We start from the raw sequence: 20754 nt of genomic DNA on the forward strand, positions 1-20754 counted from the left end.
AGCGTAGCATGGCTCGCCGGCTAGCATCGCTGTTTGCCGCGATGGTGGGGAACACCGCGTAGGGGAACGGAACGAGTCTACCTCTCGGGAGTGAGAGAAGCGGCCGCGGCGGCTCGCAATCGCGATCGTCGCCCGCCAGCCGGTGAAGTGCGCCGGTGAGTGGTGGGGGGAGTTTTCGTGCGTCCCCGGAGGGGAGAGAGTGGAGGGACTCGTTCGAATCGAAGCAAGGACAGGTAGGGAGGACTCGGGACTCCGGGAGAGAGGGGATAACGGGTCGAACGAGCTAACCCGAACTCCCGTGCCGCGCTCGTCCCTGTCGAGCCGGTTCCCTCTCTCTCTCTCTCTCTCTCTTGCGCTCTCTTCTCCCCGCTCCCCCCGCGCTACTCCTACCCTCGCCATCCCTTTTCTCCTCCGCGTCCCTCTTAACGAATCGCCCAGCACCCCGTGTCTACCCATCCTCCTCTCTTCCCCACTCGTCACGCTCTCTCTCTCTTTCTCTCTCGCTCGCTTCTTTGTCCTCTTCCCCCCACCCCGCGCCGTCACCGGCGTCGCCACTCCATCCGCCATCTTTCTTCCGCGCGTCTGTCCCTCTCCGTTCATCTTGCTCTCTCCAGGGCCGGTTTAGGAGCAGCCAATTACCCGGGGCATCGGTACTTTCTACCGGGAATAAAGACGGAAAATCGGATTATTACGAAAATAAAAGTACTTAATTTTGTAACGTGCTCTCTAATCAAGGAAGTAACGATCAAACAAACGCGTCCCCAACGGAGAGCAAGCTCTCTTCTCTTGGCCCGCGTGCACGCGTCGATGAAAATTTTAACGGACCTACACGCTTTGTGCGGCCGACTATCGCCGATCGAAATATTACGGGACGAGGATGTCTACAGGTTCTGCAACGTTTTTCCTCTTCACGCTGTCTTCCTTTCAGATGAGAAACACCTACTGCACGCTCTGTACGCTGCGATAACTGGTTATTCCACGCGCTTTAGATCGATGCTACTCGAAAGGTTCGTTTCAAATTTTTATATTTCATTGTATCCCATGTGTATAAGCATGCTCGTTGTTTCATAGACAACTCGATAGAATGCTCGAATACAAGAAAAATATTTAGCTTGTTAATCATCCTTGGGGAAATTTTGAAATATTATTAATAGATGTACTATTGCAACGATTTATTCGAGGTACAGTTGTGTCTAGACAATTGGCATGTGTGTACCGTCGAAACAATGCAGATGCAATTCGTATTAACGAAAATATGCAAGTAATAACAAGCTAAGGATTATAGGGCGCCGGAATGTGTTCGGCCGGACCTGGCCGTACTCCATCTTGTTTCCGCTAGAATCGCGTCAAAGTCGTGGATTCATGGCGTCGATGTAGTGCCTGCGACTTACTGAGACCCACTGTTCGTTTATCCTTTCGTGGCGTACGTTCTTTTCATGGTTCACGACAGTCCGCTCATACGAAATCAATTCTATCGACACGACAATGCCGAATGTTCGTTTTGTCGGTTAGAGGCACGCCATCGAGGCTAGAGAAAGCGATTTCTGTCGCACACGATTCGCTACGTCCGAAAACGGAGGCAATTTCATGACCGTTTCGTACGAGATACGCCTATTGCGTGTTCTGTGCCAGTGACTCCGTATTTGTATAAATTCATTTGTATAGAATGCATTTTATCCAAATATGATCATCCTTCAATGTATCGCTCCTTGTGCCATGTGTCGCTGATCCCAAATAAAAGCGTTAACGACTACAATGTCTCTGTATTTAGATAATCTTTAAGCATTCAATGAATCTAACAATGTAATTGTACATCTAAGGTGTGTCTTGTATTTACTTCCAGGGAACAAGAATGCCTTGAGATATTGCATTGTTAATCGAATAGGAATAATTCGATTCACAATTTATTTTATTTTAAGAATTATTCAATTTCTTGATTATCGCTCGATGCTCCTATTTTACCATTTTCTAACCACTTACAAATGTACACCTTCTGAATGAAGAAGCATACGAACAGTAGATTTTTACGTTCGAGATCAACTACCTCTTTCCGTCCACGTTTACAAAATGCGTGGCAACGAGATATTCGGACGAGCTTGATACGATTTTCGGAAAAACGTTTTTTTATCGTTATCAAGAACAGTTACTTATCACTCGATATTATACATTTCTGTCTTCCGAGCAACTTTCTTAGAACTTGCAATGTAATCGGAAATGTGTGCAGTGTAGGAAAGTACCGTTACATTGTGTAGGTGTCGTCGAAGATACCCTCTAATCGACGAGCGTAGAAAGGGACACCGAACGCTATCTACCGGCGCAAAATACGAACTATTTCCGAATTACCAACAGTAAGTTGAAACAATCTTTTTTATCGAACAAACAATATTGTTTATTTGAAATGTCTGAGTTCTTTCCAATATTGTCCATCCGCGCGTACGAACTGCTATAACCTTTTTATATTTTCAGTGGATTTTAGTGGATTTTTACGAGCGGAAAATGAATATCTCGCAAATATTTGATAGGCATTCCGAAAGCGAAAATGAAACGGAAGGACCATCTATTTTATCGTCTGATCCGGAACAACGGAAGCTGGCCCGGAAACTGCGAATGCAAAAGCGCGTAGAAGAGCGGACAAAGTAAATATTCAATTTTTAATAACGTTTGTCTTCAATTTGATTAATCCTTGAATATATAAATCATAGAATTTATATCTTTCTTAATTTTAATATTTTCTGATATTTAAATATTCAAATATTTTTTTACACTTAAACGTGGATCTTCTTCCTCATAGAATTTTTAAGTGTTTGAAATAAATTGTTCAGGTTCGCGAACATCGAAGAAGATACGACTATTGAAATAACCGCTATCGAGCAACAAATACTTGATAGTTTCGGCAAGTTGGAAAGATTACAACAAGAAGGAGTGGAAGTGGTACGTGTTTTTAAAAATTTATTATATATTTTTATTATATAGATCATCATTATTAAATAATACCTACCACCTTTCCTTCAAATCTTCAAATTTTTCATTCAGACTTTACTATTTTCATTATAAACGTCACTAATAAAATAGCATATTCTTAGGTCACTGGCGTAATAGTAGCCAACGATGCGAGGGAACTGGAAAGACGAAAAGAAGTGCGGGAGACGAGGAATAGATTGTTGGAGATACTCGAAGAAGAGGACAAAAAGTACATGGAGAAGTATTACGAGATTAATGCAAAATGGCCCGAGATTTTCGAGTGCAAAGACCCGCTGGATATCCACGACGAATTGGAGGCTCAAAAATCCAAGTGCCTCGCGGTCCTGGAGAAAAAGGATGCTCTAATCTTGGAGTTGAAGCAGGAACTGGAGAACGCGGATGACAAGTATGCCGAAGAAGTGAAGAAACAGAGAAAAGACATCGACTTGCTTATCGAGAGGATGGAAAATCAAGTGAGTCTCTTCGGAACCGAAAAATTATCCATTTTTCACACCCCTAGCACTTACACTATACCTTAAATATTTCTTTTAGATGCGCACGATGACCAAAGCTTACCGCCAGGAGCTGACATTGATCGAAGACGTCGTCGAATCGGAGCGTAAAATGCTTCTGGCAACGTCCATGGAAAAATGGAAAGCGTTGTTTAAAAAGTACCAAGAGGACACCGTCGAAGGAAGGGAGAAGAAGAAAGAAATAATGCGGGAATACGAGGAGGACATGAGGAAAGCGATGATAGAGCACCAGGAGGAGTTTAGGCGACTGAAGATCAATTTCGAGTTGGAGATACAGGGTCTTCAGCAGGAGGTGCAGAACATGAAAGCTTTGTGCTTGATGAACGTCGAGAAATTGGATTACAATTATGCCGTGTTGAAACGTCGGGAGGAAGAGAACACGATCGTGAAGAATCAGCAGAAGAGGAAGATAAATAAGTTAGTACCGTTGTCCGTCGTTTTTATGTTCAATTATGAACGTGTTCGATTCGATTTCAGGCTACAGGATGTGATCAATGGTTTGAGAAAAACGTACGCGGATCTAGAGGAGTCCACGAAATCAGAATTTCAGAAACTCGTTACTGACATTTCAAAATCGCAGAAGGCTATACAAGACCTGGAGGAAAAGTCCAACAATCTCGCCGCTACCAATGATAAAAAGTATATGCAGATTTGGGATTTGAATATTCAAACTGCGGACGAGTTAGTGGATAAGGTATGCGACACTAAAGATATTTTCACAACTCGATTCACATAAAAGTAGAAAAATAATTTGTTAATCATTTTCAGATTTTAACAGCGGACAAGATTATTCATGAACAACTGTTGGGACTCGAATGGAAACCACCGGAAATGCAATTGTTGAGAAAGGAGGATTTGAAATCTTACTGTGGCGCGATGTGCGCCATAAGAAAAGGTAATATTAGAACGTCATGTTCTTAGGGAAACGATTACAATCAACAGATATTTTTGTGTATTTGAAGAGAAGGAGGAAGCAAAGAAGAGGAAAATGATCTCCAAAACGTACGAGCCAGAAACAATGTTGGAAGAGTTTAATTTAGAACGATCTCTACTGAATCGCATAGCCAAAGTAATTACTAATCACTGTGACTATTACATCGAAGACACTTTGAAAGAGTTACTGTCGCACTACACTGAAAGAGACGTGCTGCTGATTCGACTGGACAAAGTGTTCGAGGTAGCTTAGTAAAAACGAGTTACCGAAAATATGGAATTGAAAATGATCCTTTCCAGGCCTTAAAAATTACATCCGAAGAGGAACTTCAATTTTTGTTGAACTTTTTTTTACCGCATGCCTATTGTCCAATTTGCACAGCGAAACCTGTAATATTACCGAGCGTTTGCGGAGAATCCGATAAAGCTTCTTCATCTGGAAGTTCTTCATATGAAACTTCTTCTAGAACCTCTTCGACCGAGTAAGTGAAATTAAAAAAATAATATCGTACAAATTTAATTTACGGTTTTTTATCTTTAAAGGACCACTTTACCACCCATTTGCGGCGAGACACATCCAGCAGAAGCTGCTTTAATTGCAGCTATGAACAGCTCACCTTGCTGCACGAGGCGTCTTGTTCAAGAAGATGAGGAAGAATCCCAGAGCGAAGCAGTACATCAGAACAGTACATCCTCGATGGAAACAGTACCTTCGGAACAAATGGATAAGTCGACTTGCATTGCTGAAGGAATCGTTGAAGTCACCGATGGTACTATTTAGTCTATTTTTGAATATTGGTAGGTACTAACAATTCAGTAATAACATTTAGCAATTATCAATCTTCGTTAGAGCACACTGGAAAACTAAAACGACGACTTGTCTGCGATAAAGGCCATTTGTTAGAAATTGAAACAGAATTTGTAGCGAACGCTTTGAAAGAGTTCTTAGATAGATACGAGTTTGTTAAAAAGCAGAACATCATAGTGCCCATCGACAAGAAAGAAATCAAAGTGAAGATCACAGCCTCGCGAAACATTACGGACGAAGATATCACTGAGTTCTGGCAGAGATACAGCAATATTTTTTCACCAGAGAAAGAACAGCTCTGGGATAATTTGCTAGTTGGTCTGAAAAAGTACCATCTAGTGTTGAAAGAGAGGCACGAGTTGAATAATGATATAAAATTTTTGCAGAAACAAAATGCAGAACTCACTCGATTATTGAGAAGTTATTCGGCACAGGTAACTTTGCAGAAAAATCAGATGTACTATCTTGTTGGAATTTTTAATTCTACTTTGTATATGTACTTTTCAGTCTGATCCTGTGCAGCTAATGGAAAGAAACACCAAAGAGATTCTATACATATTACAGGACTCTTGAAATCATACAGTGAGAAGTATTGCTAGCAACATTATATATTTTTATGCGATTTTTTAATGGACATATATACATTCGTACAATGTATTAGTATCTTCTCGCGTTGCTTCGTCTACTAATAAGGATATTACGAATACTTTGAACATATTTTACTAATACACAACGCACACATTATACATATAGTCAGCTGCCAAATATTTCGTCAATCATTGAATATATTTATAAAAAATCATGCTGATAAAAATATTGCAAAGTAAGTATAAAATTCAGTACATTTCGTGTTACGAATATTCATAAAAATATAATGAACAACGTAATGTTAAGATAAAAATCAAACTGATACGAAGAATGAAATGGTTCTCAAATCGTTTATTTCCTTGAAAGAACAATAAGTAAAAATTTGTTTATACGTATTAAAATAGATGTATCGGTTTGAATATACTTTTCTCTATGTTTGATTTGTAAAACCTCCTGGTACAAAATTATTCGACAACGATTGCACGAGATTTTTGGGATTCGAACCAGGCTTAGGTTTTTTCCAGTATGGAAAGAACCTTTTCTTTTTTAGAATTTTTGCTTGCTTTAACTTACTGGTGTGCTTCTTCGATGTTATGTGCTGCAACGGAACATTAAATTACATTATCAAAACCAGTTACTAAATATTAACGTGTACTCTTATTTTACGTACCACATTGTACTGTGTCGGGGAATTAAAAATCTTGTTGCACATGTTACACGAAAGAGACACATCTTTCGATGCGGAGTTGTCCTGGGCATTGATGGGAGTTGACGTCACCGTACTTCCAACTTCCTTGCCACTCCACTCACCTAAGCATCAATGTGCGATCAACACTATCTATGTATCACAACCGCTGTTGCGGTCAAATGTGATAATAAATCAGCTTGAACACTACATTCATGCTATGGAAAAAGCAACCATTAATAGAAACTGTTCCAACAAAAGACATTATTAAAATGTTTTTCTATATTGGTGCATTAGCAAGCCTTTGTCTTGTTAGTGTATTTAAAAGTGCATTTTGCGTGTATTTCTTTAATGTTAGTTACCTCCGTTCAATAATAAAATGTTAAGAACACCAAGGCAGATGCTATAGACTTATATTACTTTGAAAGAAAGTTAGGAAAATAGTTAGAGGATTGCAGATTTGTTTCATTCGTTAAAAGCGGCAAGTAATCAATTAAATAATAAGACGAAAGGACGTGTACACGTAAAATTTATATGTTTGCAAAAGGATTACAACAAAATGGATGAGATATGCGATTATTTTGCGAACAACATTAACTTTATTAATCATAACAGTAACTAAATGACTCACAATCGAGTTTCTTTCGGACACATTATGTTCACAAACGGTATGGATAATATATATATATATATACAACTTCTAGTCTGGCAAAAATAAATAATTAACAATAAATAGTAATAAATAATAATAAATAGTAAAAAATAAATAATGATGCACAAATTAAACAAGCGCGCGAATACATCACCAAGCATCTCGGCAACAATTGTTTCGGTTAAAGCTCATCGGGAATGAAATTAGTTAGCCTTGCATTAATTTATATAAACAAATGAAAAGCAAAAGTGAGTAGCAGTATCAAGCATGCAAATGCAAATAAAACTAAGCAATAGATCAGCACAGCCACATTCTTTTCGACTATTTTATTAATCCACAGTGTGCGAGTAAATTTAAATCCGTATAATGATTTTCGTATTATGTAGGCTTTATTACCTCTCATTGCTTTCTTTTTATGTCTGCTCCCTAAAAATCAAAACGCTTTTTCAATCTATTATACATATAATCGTGTAAAACAGATCTTGATGTATTAAATACCATTTAAATGTGTTTGTAATTGTTGTATAGAGTTTAGACACACGTTGCACACATTACATTTTAGTCCATTCGTCTCCTCGTCTTTTGAAAATGCTACTTTTGTTTCTTCGAGAGATGCCATTATATTTTTGGATCTAATCTATAAAGAAAAAGAAAATAGACATCTGCATTATTACTTGCAACAAAGTTTCATCCTATTTATTCTTGAATTCGATAATAAGGCTTGTTACAGATTATTCGTCTGCTCATAGTTGGATCAAACCTTCCAACTAGAGCGGAGCAGGACCCATAGCGTGAACACGTGCATTTTATATTCGATCAGACCTGGAGCGGACCAATAGTCTACATATTTTACTATTCATAATTCCATTCGTACGTACCTGTTTAGCATGTCTGGCACCTTGCAAGTGTGTATCTAATACGGTTTGACTTGTAAACGATAAATCGCAATCGTCGCAGCGAACGAAAGGTTTCTTTGTGGGTAAATTGCCCATTATATTATCCACTACCGCTTTAGTTACAGGGTCATTTAGGCTTGAATTCATTACAACCTCCGTTGGTACAGCCATTATTAAAGCTAAAAGTGTAGCGGATATAACAACGATATACAACGAACACAGTTTATATAAATTTCATTTGATAAATTCGCTAAATTTCAAAGAGAAACTAATACATCGAAATATTTCAAGACTTCAATCATTCTCTCGTGCACAAAAAGTTTGTTTACGTTGCGAACGTAAACGTACAATAAATACATACATATAATTTCGAATTAATAAGAAATTGTTTAAACTCCGTAAAACAAAGTTTCGAGCATACCTGTGTGTGACGTGGAATACGGCTAAGACGAATCTCAATAATGATTGTGTAGTAAATTTGCTCCTTTTTCAATGAATCGTGAATGTTATTTAGCGGGCAATCTTGTTTGTAAATGGAACCAGCTCTGCTCTCAGCACTCAGTCAGTCGGCCCAGACCCAGACGCGCAAGTTCTCGAGTTGGCCGCCTGTTTCTGCTGGGAACATTATTTCAAAAGTGTCACGGTTCGATCTAATTTGATAGGTTGATAGGGCCCGAGAGTTCCTAGCGTGTCGTCACTCAAGGTGCGTTCAGTAATTGCAATGCGGGGAGAAAATACATACTGCGCACAATTTGACAGAGGTTTGAAATTACGATTAAAACCACGTGCACACCGAGAAAACACAAGGAGCTACGATACATGGCGCAGAGGTGAAACTGCAACAAAGATACGTACAAATGGTACTGTGAATTAATACTTATACACATTTCGTTACGTGGCACACGATTTTTATTATTCCCAACGATTTAGACACGAATCCATTCGCGAAGTTGCGAAGTTAGTGTGATTTATATATTTAGTACGAATGTGCATCACCCGAGGACCTTACCGAATCGTGAAACTCGTGATTAAAAGTAGAAAAAAAAGCGGCAAGTATAAATAAAAGAGAAAGTTTCGCATTTGCGCAGAATGTTGTGAAAAATCGGTCTCTGTCGGGCGGGCAGCGGCAAGTTGCAAAGTTTGTCCATGAAATATGCATAAAATCAAACAGGTGAATGAAGCTTTGCGAGGGATCGATCCAATCAGCGGTTTTCGAAGCGCGATGTCGGTCGTAGCGGAGCCGTAATATTCGCGGCTTAAGAAGGCCAGCCAATTAGAAAAGTTGTTGGATATCGTCGGTCGGTACTTGTGTCGCATGTGTTTGTAGGAGTAGGAGCAGCATATAGGTCGTGTATATATATGATATCGTACCGTCGCGAAATATAGTCGCAGCCATCTTATATTTTGTGTCGGAGAAAAACAATTTGGCCGTAGAAATGTTTCGCGATTGTCCGTGAAGCCGCTCGAGAACGGGAGGCGTGCGCTCGATGAGGCGTGACGTTTTTCGACCCCAGCCCAGACTACTACACTAGCAAAGGTTCGTAGAAACGATGCTTTCTTCTTCGGGGCGAGAGCAAAACCGACCCCCACTAGCGAGGCTGGTGCTCGCGAGGAATCCGGTTTCGCAGTCGAAATATTCCGCTGTTTCTCTGGTCGCTCTTTTAAAAATAGAGTCGGCCGTGTCGCTCGCTGCTGGGCTACGTCCTGTCGACGACGGCATCGCGCCGTCTTCGAGCGCTTCGCGTAAAAGTTATGCAATCAGCTGATCGTCCAGCTACCTTCTGTCACTTGTCAAAGATAAATGTCAAAACCGTTGGTCTAACCTGGCCGCCGCGCGTGCATTCGAACGTGTCCGGGGGCATGCATGATACCGGGATTACTCGGCTGGCCGCGTCGTCGCAAACAACGGTCCGCGATCGAACGGATCTCGTGTGACCCACAGCCGAAATTGATAGAGGTTCCCTGTGATGCAGGTGGATTGGTACGCAGGATATGAGCAGCTTGTCAAGCGCAATCTGACTCTGCTCCCCGATCAAGAAGCAGCGCAGCAGCAGGAGCCGCAGTCGCAAGAGCTGGCTCAGCCGCAGCAGACTGACATTATGACGTCCATGTTCGAGCAACAGATTAAAAGCGAGCCCATGGGCTTCTATTCTGTTGCTTCGAGCCGTTCGGATGGCTCCAACTCGATGGTGAACCTGTCGGACGACCGGGAGGATCTTTCCCAGCAGGAGGGTCATCTGCAGCCCCAGCAACAGACGACCCTCCAGCTGAACCAACAAGCTCAACAACAGACGCAGCAGAGTCAACAACAGGCCCAACAGAGTCAACAACAACAACAGGGTCAGAACGTGCAACAGGAGACGCCGAGCCGTCAGTCGACGGGCCAGCAGACCGTTAAAGAAGGTTCCAGGTCCAGACCGCAGCCTTGTAAAGTATGCGGCAAGGTGCTATCCTCCGCTTCGTCGTATTATGTACATATGAAACTTCACTCGGGCAACAAACCATATCATTGTACGGTATGCGAAGCAAGTTTCTGCCGTAAGCCATACTTGGAAGTGCACATGAGGACGCACACGGGAGAAAGACCTTTCCAGTGCGAGCTGTGTTTGAAAAGGTTCACGCAGAAGAGCAGTTTGAATACCCACAAGCGAGTGCACACGGGCGAGAGACCGTATGCCTGCGACATTTGCCAGAAACGTTTCGCTGTCAAGAGCTACGTAACTGCACACCGTTGGAGCCACGTCGCGGAGAAGCCTCTGGTCTGCGACAGATGTTCTCTAACCTTCACGTCCAAGAGTCAATTCGCGATCCACATTCGTACCCACACGGCGAGTACCACGTACGAGTGTAACATATGCGGACGCACGTTCGTACGCGACAGTTATCTGATACGGCATCAGAACCGTGTACATCGTGATATGAATCAAAGCAATACCAACCACAATCCACCCACGCCGCAGAGCACCAGTGGTGGCACACAGGGGACAGGCTTCGAGAGTCCAGTTTGCGATCTACGGTACAGCGAGGGACCCTCTTCGTTGGATGGCCTGGCTGGCTCGAAGGGAGGTATCGCAGCTGAGATCGCCAGCTTAGCGAAACAGAACAATCTTCAACTTCCTCTACCGCTGCTACATCCGCAGACTACCAACTAGTGTTTAGACGTCAGTATGTCAGAGTCCCTACCGCAGTCACACCAGTCACCACCGCAGCAAGTAGTATGTCCCACCTCGGCGTCTTCGCCATTCACACTTAATTCACCCGAGTCTCACGAGCACACACCATCGCAGAGTGTCTACCAAACGACAGGCTCGTCCAGCTCCCTGGACAGCCTCGGCTCCCAACTCTACCCGCAAATCTCATCACCCCCTATAAATTCATCCGCATCCGAGACGCATCATCATTCGCATCAACCGCATCGCGGCATTCCTCCACCAGGGCTTCACCCTGCGCTCTATTTATACGCTCAGTACTCGAACGCGAGTTCTCCGATCTCGTATCCCGATTACATTCAACGCAACAATGATTGAACTCAGCCAGTTTATGCCAGCAGCGACGATCTACTCCGCCAACGATTTATCAAGCGACGATTTTTCAAACGCCGGTCTTTGTCTCTCTTCGGTCGCGTGCCATTTAACGGTGCTGGTTAAACAAAGTGCCTAAACGAAGCGTCCGCTTTCTGGATCGCGACGGACGCTTCTTCGCCCTTCGATCGTTGGAGATCACCGACCGCGGAACCATTTTTACGCGCCGATCTTGTTTCGACTTTTTAAAACTAAACACGACGAACATGAAAATAATACGACACGTGATCGATTGTGAATCGATTACCGTTTCGCACGTATTCACATGTCGGTATATATGTATGTATATGTATATATATATTGTATATGTATACATATATACATATATTCCATTGGTCCATTTAATGGATAGCTAACTACACGATCGACGAACGTAACTTTTAACGAGAATTAAATGGCACCGGTCGAAGAGAATCCGCGCGTCTCGATTCGGTCGCTAAACACTCCCTTTCTTTTTCTTTTCCGAATGATTTTCGTCGATCTCGTCGCGGGCGGATCGATGCTCGCATAAACTACGCTCGCGTTTCTACCACGAGAAGGTTTTCCAAGTTTCCGCACTTCTTGATTTACCTGTTTTTCAATCACATCTGCGAGTACATATACATATATAATATATATATCTATGTGTGTATATATATTATGCGCGAACCATTATACGCATAACATATTTATATTATATTTTTAAAGGAGTTTAGTCACTTGGATCTGTGATATAGATAGTAATTATTATCTACAACGTTTAAACTATTGGTTTACTATTTTGATGATATCAAAAAAAAGGAAAAAAAAGACGTACGAAGAACGAGGAAAGGAATAAAAGGAAAAAAATACGATAGGAAAGACGACGAAGAAAGATGAACGTTAAAAAAATATGATGAAAACGATTAAGGTTAAACACAAAACGAAAGCAATGTCACGGAGCGATGTAGCTTATCAGAATCTAAAAGGGAAAAAATAGTCAAAAAAGATGATAAAACGGACATATTGGTCTCTACCGAAGGTGTTTGGTAGACACCCTACTATTACTTTTACAAACAGACAAACAGGAAAAAAAACAAGAATATTACTATATTACTAATGCTGCTACTACTACTACTATTACTACTACTATCTACTATTAGTATTACTCTTACTAATACTCTCACTACCATCACCACCATTACCACCACCCACCACCGATACTTTCCCCCCCCCCCCCGCCCCCAAAACTATATATTATTATCGCTATTATTAATTAATACTGTTACTACTACGATTATTATGATTAGAAACACGCAAACTTCGTTTTAGCGACATAGGACGCGTGTACTGGTAGGACCCGTGACACGGTCATCCTGATTTCCCCCATTAGCTTTCGACTCTTTGAGTTACTCTCCCCCCTCCCCGTTTCTCCCACACTTTTTTCTTCGATCATCGCCTGTACTTTTCTCTCTCTTAGTTTCGGTTCCTTCTAACCATCGATCCGCTAAATTTCTTTACACCCACACCGTCTACGTTACTCGTTAACAACGGAAACTAGAGGCCTCGTGTTTCACGTGTACAGGAGGTGGCAAACGAATCTCAATCCGTGTAATTCTTGCATTCACGGATAACCGTGTATCTCTGTCACACGTGTACGTATACATGTACGTCCAACTTGGACAAACAAAAGAACACACGTGTGCACGTGTATCAATCCTATGCTCTATGACTCTATGATACGCCAGACTCATATGTGCCATTAGAATCAAAATGAAATTCAGTTCTCTTCAATATCTTATTTTTATTTATTAATGAAATACAGTGGAATACAAATTAGAGTTATTCCGAAAGATTTTATGTTACAATCCAATCTATGTAGTATCTCTGTTATCGATGTTAGTATCAAAATTCTCTGTCTCCGTTGGGAAATGATTAGCATCGACAATCATAGATCATCATAGAGCAAGGATTTTTCATTGCTCGACGTTAGAACTGCAGCACGTGTCGAGGAGATCCATTTAAGATTGATCATTTCATTAATAAGAATTGCTGAATTAGAGCGAATTTCTGTACACCTGTGTTAGTGCACGTGAAATCGCCAGCTCCGATAGAGAAACGGTGTGGGTGTGCAGTTTTTATCAGAGTAGGACTATCGTGCTCGTCGACCGAATGACCCCCGCCGCTTATGGTTGATCTACGGCGTCGTTGAACCGGCAGGAATCATTCGTACGATGACGGGCGCGGCTTTGAATCAGTTCCATGGGTGTACTTACTTTTCACATATCGAAGTGTATTGTACACACAGATACATATTGTATATACGTACGGATGTATTATAAAACGACGAGCGGATGTGCAGATCGTTAGTTCTAAGTACTAGGAGTGTAATAGCAGGGCTGTTGATCTATATTTTTCTCTCTCTTTATTTTCTTTTTTTTTTTCTTCGACTACTGTACTGTTTAGAGATTAGTTTCTAGCGATTATAGATCGGTTATATCAGAGTGTCGTCGGTCGACGGCGTTCCCGGACTATTAATCACGGTTGATTAACGAATCTTTTACCGGAAGACGCCACGAAGCTTAGAACACGAGCGGGGGAACCATGACAGACGCGAACACGATTCTCGTTTCGAACGGGAAAGACAAGAGATAGATACCGATATCGAAATCTCGGGATCGAGAAACTATAAACGAACGAAAGAGAATTAGGGGCGTGCGGGCACCCGGATAGGGGTGGCCTCGGGTCGGCTCAAGATTCCGAAAGTTTATTAAGCTCGGGTACATCGTAGTCGGCCGGGGATCTGGAAAGTTTATTAATGTACTACCTACCGGCGATTATTTCATTTTTGGAAGTTTTTAATGTTTCGAAGAAGACTTCTCAGCCTCCTTTTGACACGGCACAATTATCGAAAGTAAAAGTAATAAAAAGTTTAGCGTCTAAGATACCGTACAGAACAAAGCAAAAGTTCATACGGAAAAACGTACTAGGATGAACATTTTGGGGCTCCACCCGACGGCAGCTTGGGGTAGCCGAACTTTATAAATTTTCGGGATCGAAACCGAGATCTTGGGTGTCCGCACACCGCTGGAAAAAATGTCTCGAGAGTGAAAGAAACGAGAAACACGCGAATCCGCAGACAGGTCCGAACGGAAGGAGAAAAACGTTCGCGCCCATCGTGGCTCGGAAACTTCCTGTTACGATCGTAGGTTGGTCCCTATTTTTAGTCTTCTTCGCCGCCGAACAAAAGAAAGAACAATTTTCCCTGCGCGCGTATGCCCGAGGCTTTTCATTTTAAAACAAAAAAAAACAAGAGACGCGAAAGTCAACCGGGCAAGACTGATTTACTCGCGGTTGCTCGCGGGGGAGGAAAGCAAACGGAAACCGGAAGGGACTTTTTCTTCCTCGGCCTCTCGCCGCGACCTTCGGTTGCTCGGATCATTTCTCGGCGAACCGAAAGGGCCAATCCATCCAGACTCGCCAGATGAGGGGAGGGAGCACGAATTGAGGGAAGGGGAAGGTAGAGCGAGGGAGAAGTCTTAATCTGGTGACTCTGGATTATCACCGTAGTCGAACCGCGAGTAATCGAAGATTTTGCACGAGAGCGAACGAGAGAGTGAGAGAGAGAAGGAGAGAGAAAAAGAACACGTTTGCCCGTTTCGGTTCGGGAATATTAAGTGCAATGAGAGAACAAGAACATGATGCCCTTCATGCTAGCTAGTCATTGTGCAGTTCTACGAGCAGAGGAAAAACGGAAACAATACTAATCGTACTACAAAGCTGTGATTTAAAGCCTCCGTGCATATGTCCGCGCAGCTCCTAAATATACATATATATATATACATAGCGATACATATTTTGTAGCTTGTTACAACTGTAAATAACCGTAGGTAGCTCGTAGACATGCCGAAAGGAAAAACGGAAAGCAAGAAATTACAGTTCCGAATGAATCAGTCGATCCTTTGACAACACACGATCTCTTTTCTCTTTCTTCTACACCCCCTCGCTCACCGGAAACCACTCCTCAAGTCCTCGATCATCACCATAACCGATCGTTTTTTACTCTTCGTTTTCTCGCTGTTTTTCTTTCTCTCCTTCTCTGTTACCCCTTTTTCTGTTACTTCTGTTCGTCTTGCAAAAGAAAAGAAACGGGAGCAACAACGAGCACCGAACATTGTTATTCTGAGGCAGAGACCTTCTTCTCTTCGTAATTACGGATCCTCTTTCTTTTTACCGAGGAGCTCCATTGCGATTTTTAATCTGTTGACCGAACGAGACTGTTGTCGAGTGATTTTTGTTTTTCATCGGATCGTTACATCTCGTTCATTTCTATTTATTCGATCGCCCGTTGCCGTCCAACACCGATCCCGATCGATAGAGATCGAGCAACCGGCGCGAATCGCAAATTGTTCTTGCCCCGTGACCGCGAGGTCCGCGAATTTGTGATACCGGGGATTCCGATTTTTAGTCGTTCCTGGTTTCCCACCGAGCCAGAAACTCGAAACATCTTTTTTTCGAAAGCTTGTGCAATTTTCAAGAAATTCTACGTATTTTTGTACGTTACATTGTTATATCGATGTCGTGCTCGAAACTTTTCAAGCAAGTCAATGTTCTCTTTGTTCCGACATTGTTCAGTCTTTGTTACATTGGAACAAAACGGTTTTTAGCGTAGTTACCTTTTTACGCGTCTTGCTTGTTTTATAGGAAGCATGTTCTTGTTTGTTTCTTTATCGTTAGAAAGATTGCGAATCAAATGTGTGTACGAGAGATACTCCTCTCTTCGAGAAAGCACATGTCGGACCAATCTAAAGGAGAAACTTGAAAATCGCTAGTAAAAACTAGATCAAAGTAAACCGTAGAAGAAGAACGCCCGTAGAGTTCTGGAATCCAGCAATTAACGCGATTAGGTGTACGCTCTATCGGATACGAGGATCGTTTGTTCAGGAAAATTGGATGTCGCTGTCATTCTTCTATTTTCTTCCTCGTTGTATATACATACATACTTGGAGAGCGGAAAATATCCGAGAATCGTCGGGGTGTGCGGATGCGCAAGAATACATACAATTTGACAGGGACGAATTCGGAGTAGGATTAAAAATTCTGAAAAACTTATCAGGATTTCGCGAATCGTTTCTAAAACCGATTCTCTCGATCTCGAGTAACTCCACAACCCCGGTGTGTGTCCGCCATTTTATATTTCCCCCGAACGAACAGCTCGGGGGAGTACTCTAGAATTTCGCTTGTAAATATGTTAAGTTAAGTCGCAAAAAGGTGAACCTTTTAATCGCGAGGAGCATGGAAAACAGCGAGATTCTCTTCTTCCTCGAGAAACGATGTTCATGCTCTCGTCGTTCATCGGAGGTCTCTTCCCTTAGGCTGCGCGTCCACTTGAGAGTCGCTAACGAGAGTAGCTCCGATTCTTCAAACGGTGACAAGCTGTTTCCCAAATGTTTTGTACAATTCCGAGCTTACACGTAGTTACAATATTGCATTGAATTGTATGCTCTCTCGTAAAATCGAAAAAAGATCATAGAAAAATTATAATAAATAAGAATGGAAAGAAGGGGCCACGCCCACCGACGCCGTTTGCGCCGCCCCGGTGGCCCCGCGGCCGATTCGCAGCGCTCCCCGGGGTAAAAAGCGTCTAACAGCTATTCTCAAAGGCGATTCTCTCGAACGACATAGCAGTACCGATCTCTTTCTCCCAGTACCGTACGTGCAATCGTAAGAAATCGTAATCTCAAAGTATTATTCCCTCTCTTCCCCTGTCTCGCTTTCGTCGTTCTTCTGCCCCCTTCCCGTTCTCGTGACTGAATATACGGCGACAGAGTATTTTCTAATGATCGATCGCCGTCCCTCGGATTCAGGGGCCGCGCGAGCTGCAGCATGCGAGTCCCACTCGAACCGAACCGAAACGAACGACTCGATTTTATCAAAAATGTTCGTTCAAAGAGTACATTTCATCGCGTAACTTAGAATTCCCGACTCCATTCTGTTTCACGAAAGGATTCCGTCTTCGATTCAAATTCTCTTACTCCTTCTCGCCTCTACATTCTCGCTTTCTCTCTTTCTTCTATCTCTCTATCTCTTCCTCGAGTTTCATTCCGCGCCGAACGGAAAACGGGTGGGGTAAAAGATGTTTAGACGCCATTTTTGTACACGAACAATCGCGAATGTTGCTCGGCCGAGAAATGGAAAATTACGGGATGGGAACGGCCCCACGGGAGGCACCCTGTGCAATGTGATTGTTGTGTTATCCATATTTTACATGATCGTTTCGAACGTGATTATAATTTGCAGCCTATCCTGCAAAATATCGGAATATTTCGAGGGACGAGCGAACTGATATGAGAAGAAAATCTGCTGCTAGTGCACGGACATTTTTCATTGAATTTCATCTCGCTGTAGCGATCGTAGGATTTTGAAAATTCGTAGGTTCATCACCGTACAGAAATAGAATAAAAAAGCCTTGGCACGTTCCGTTGTTTTCTGTAACGCAACAGCTTTGAGATTCGACGAGTCGAAGACGCTCGCGAAGCAATTAAAACTGACTAAGTAATGAAAGAGTGACGAAAGCGCTCATGTTGTCCCATCGAGATCTATCCCAGCCATAAACCGTCCGAGAAAGAAATAGTGCCGGCCTATCTGCCTTTACGGAAGCATGTTCCGCACTGCGGGACATAGTAATTGCCATCTGTTGATTTTCTACTACCAATTTACGGGAAATTCCGGCTCTATTGCAATCGTATCCGCTCACCTTTATTGTCGGCGAGAGTTTCAGGGCGGAGAGCGCGCCATTTTGCCGCCGCGCGATGCGGAAAAGAAAAATTCATTCTCTGGCTCATCGATCGTCCCTTGAAATAATTCGAATATTATCCAGGACATACTGTACGCATGTATATACATTGTATACAAACGAGAAATCGAAATTGACAACAGAACACATGTATATATTATATTATACAATAGATATACGTATTTGTTGAACATATTTTTCTTCGACGCCGATTAAATTTTCGTTTGACGATTCGAATGTATAGATGTTATTATTATTAATTATTATTATTTCGTACTCAAACGTGACAGTATTATACTTTTCGGACCTCGGGCTCTGTAGATCGACTCGAAAGTATCAGAGTCGCCAGATCAGGGGAGGGAGCACACGAATTGAGGGGAAATAGTTTGTGGAAGGGGAAGGTAGAGTGGGGGGACGAGCCTTGATCTGGCGACTCTGGAAAGTATGCGTGTGGAAAAAATTATTATCGATCTCCCTCGTTGCTAGATTGAATCGTTCCAACGCGTTCTTCCCTCGCGAAAAGCCACGCGACTTTTTTTTTACCAAATAATTTGTTGATCTCCGAACAACTCCATCGACACTGTTCAATCAATAAAGTCGTCGATTCAAGATTCTGAAACATTATTCGCTCCTCTTCGAACGATTCGAGTTTCGATTCGCGTTCCTTTAATTGTAATTGCAACGCCCCAGTCTCGTTGTTTTCGGGTTAGGCGAGCGATCAGGGTTGTTCGGGTACTCGAAGCGAAACTTCCATCGAACTGTATGAAACAGTATTAATTATTCAACCGAGGCGAGCACTAGACACAAGTCTATTTTTCTTTTTACTGAATCATATGCTGTGCTTGAACTTGACCAACTACGTCTGGAAATTATTTATGCACTCACGGCAATCGAGTTACTGTCGATTCAATGCCTTCGGACGACCTTGAGTCGTCTCCTATTCAAAATTATTTTCTGAGCCACTTCTTCTCCTGTAATTGCAATTCTTAACCAATTATACATGGTCCGCAGAACTGCTCATGATTCTAAAGATATTTCTGTCGAATGACTCTACTGAAAATGAATTTTCTGAGCCACTTCTTCCCCTGTATTGAAATTGTTAATCAATTATACATGGTCCACAGAACTACTCATGATTCGGAAATGATTCCTGCCGAACAACCTGTTTCGAACGTGCTCGTCCTACGTTGAGTCACCTCGAAATACTCCGTGTTCCTCGGGTCACAAAAATACTCAATCTACTTAACCGCGTTGGTTTCTCGGCGCGAGATACTCGAACAAATTCTTCCAGGCTGACCGTCACGTCGAAGCTAATCGAAAACGCTCGAATATCCGAACCGCTCGGTGGATTCCCTTGCTAGCCTAACTCGAGACCGTTCCGATGCTCTCGTCCCCTGGTACGAGCGGCGCGCGATGCAATTAAATCGACTTTCGGCGAGGAACGAGGGGGCCGAGGGGCTGAACGGGAGGGCCACGAACAAGGGGACGAGACTCGAGGATGATATACGAATTTAATAAGAGCAAAATCAATCGCGACTTTTTAATCGGGGTTGGTCTACCTGGCCGAGCTCCCCCCCCTCTCTCTCTCTCACTCCCTCTTTCTCGTGGGACGGGGGCAAAAGCGGAAAACTGGAATAAAACGTAGCAAGGGAAAGAGAAAGAGAAAGAAGGGAGCTCGAAGGGGAAAGAGGACGAGCCTCGAAGGGGGGTGTACGAGAAAGGTAACGAGAAAACGGGAAGGATAAGAAAAGAAAGAAAAAAAGAACATGGTGACGAAAAACGACGCTCCCGGCGGCGTCGTTCAACATTGCGCCTGTACCATTTTGCTTCTTTAGCAGAGTACAATGCCATTTATTTTTGTAATACGTTTACGTAGGATAGCTCTTATTTTTATAGAGGTTTATCGTGCTACCGTAAGTCTTATAGAGGCCTGCGTATAAAGAGTACATACATATAGCGTGTAGGATTTTTCATAGGGAGTCGCGGATCCCACGACACGACACAACAAATGACACGCACTTCTAGCACTGGCTTTTACTTTTTACCATGCGTCCTGCTTCTACCGGAAACCTGGATTAGGCTTGGGGGGGTTTAGGCTTGTCAGCTCCACGAGAAATAAAACCGCAAGAAATTCTTGATGCGACCCATCCTCCATGAACAATGTCCGAGCCTTCAGAGTGTCAAAAAGTCCCTGTTGGGGTTTGGAAAAATATCTATACAATTATTCCAGCGAAAATAAAAAAATATAGGAAAGGAGGGCTTGAAAAAATATTCCCACAGAATTGTTCCACGGAAATTAGGATAACGGAGTCAGAAATGCTGATGTTTCGATGGAAATATTAACTAGTGAATTTCTAGGAACT

The 20754-nt window shown here is 42.5% G+C and overlaps 3 protein-coding genes across 6 annotated transcripts; 2 read left to right on the forward strand and 1 right to left on the reverse strand.

Moving 5' to 3' along the window:
• The first annotated feature begins 82 nt into the window (after positions 1 to 82).
• LOC143208747 (dynein regulatory complex protein 1) lies at positions 83 to 6159 on the forward strand. 3 transcript variants are annotated; one of them, XM_076423475.1, is made up of 14 exons: positions 83 to 233; positions 929 to 1007; positions 2225 to 2348; positions 2467 to 2636; positions 2823 to 2931; positions 3084 to 3434; positions 3514 to 3911; positions 3972 to 4188; positions 4263 to 4389; positions 4457 to 4671; positions 4728 to 4909; positions 4971 to 5197; positions 5278 to 5669; positions 5743 to 6159. In XM_076423475.1, the coding sequence occupies exons 4-14, from the start codon at positions 2497 to 2499 to the stop codon at positions 5806 to 5808; spliced, it is 2424 nt and encodes an 807-aa protein (XP_076279590.1). In that variant the 5' UTR covers positions 83 to 233; positions 929 to 1007; positions 2225 to 2348; positions 2467 to 2496; the 3' UTR covers positions 5809 to 6159. The 3 variants fall into 3 exon arrangements, with proteins under 3 accessions (XP_076279590.1, XP_076279601.1, XP_076279610.1); XM_076423486.1 differs by having other exon boundaries at positions 2253 to 2348; XM_076423495.1 differs by lacking the exons at positions 83 to 233; positions 929 to 1007 and having other exon boundaries at positions 1044 to 2348; positions 4457 to 4563.
• Positions 5828 to 8619, reverse strand: LOC143208794 (zinc finger protein 346). The gene is made up of 6 exons (XM_076423603.1): positions 8478 to 8619; positions 8039 to 8235; positions 7659 to 7797; positions 7557 to 7586; positions 6494 to 6633; positions 5828 to 6421 (listed from the first exon to the last, which is right to left on the reverse strand). The coding sequence occupies exons 2-6, from the start codon at positions 8225 to 8227 to the stop codon at positions 6254 to 6256; spliced, it is 666 nt and encodes a 221-aa protein (XP_076279718.1). The 5' UTR covers positions 8228 to 8235; positions 8478 to 8619; the 3' UTR covers positions 5828 to 6253.
• Positions 8620 to 8664: 45 nt separating this feature from the next.
• On the forward strand, positions 8665 to 18524 carry LOC143208760 (uncharacterized). 2 transcript variants are annotated; one of them, XM_076423537.1, is made up of 2 exons: positions 8665 to 8916; positions 10030 to 18524. In XM_076423537.1, the coding sequence occupies exons 1-2, from the start codon at positions 8914 to 8916 to the stop codon at positions 11206 to 11208; spliced, it is 1182 nt and encodes a 393-aa protein (XP_076279652.1). In that variant the 5' UTR covers positions 8665 to 8913; the 3' UTR covers positions 11209 to 18524. The 2 variants fall into 2 exon arrangements, with proteins under 2 accessions (XP_076279652.1, XP_076279662.1); XM_076423547.1 differs by lacking the exon at positions 8665 to 8916 and adding an exon at positions 9255 to 9593.
• The last annotated feature ends 2230 nt before the right edge of the window (positions 18525 to 20754 follow it).

Source organism: Lasioglossum baleicum, chromosome 1 (genome assembly GCF_051020765.1).
Source record: "Lasioglossum baleicum chromosome 1, iyLasBale1, whole genome shotgun sequence".
NCBI classification, from domain to species: domain Eukaryota; kingdom Metazoa; phylum Arthropoda; class Insecta; order Hymenoptera; family Halictidae; genus Lasioglossum; species Lasioglossum baleicum.

Bases quoted from the DNA above. Each gene is read 5' to 3' on its own strand.
- LOC143208747 (XM_076423475.1), top strand. From the start codon at position 2,497: ATGAATATCTCGCAAATATTTGATAGGCATTCCGAAAGCGAAAATGAA. The intron at 2,932-3,083 runs GTACGTGTTTTT...GCATATTCTTAG, and splicing joins AACAAGAAGGAGTGGAAGTG to GTCACTGGCGTAATAGTAGC. The intron at 5,670-5,742 runs GTAACTTTGCAG...TGTACTTTTCAG, and splicing joins TGAGAAGTTATTCGGCACAG to TCTGATCCTGTGCAGCTAAT.
- LOC143208794 (XM_076423603.1), bottom strand. From the start codon at position 8,227: ATGGCTGTACCAACGGAGGTTGTAATGAATTCAAGCCTAAATGACCCT. The intron at 7,587-7,658 runs GTATTTAATACA...TTTGATTTTTAG, and splicing joins ATTACAAACACATTTAAATG to GGAGCAGACATAAAAAGAAA. The intron at 6,634-7,556 runs GTAATAAAGCCT...ATTGATGCTTAG, and splicing joins TAAAAAGAAAGCAATGAGAG to GTGAGTGGAGTGGCAAGGAA.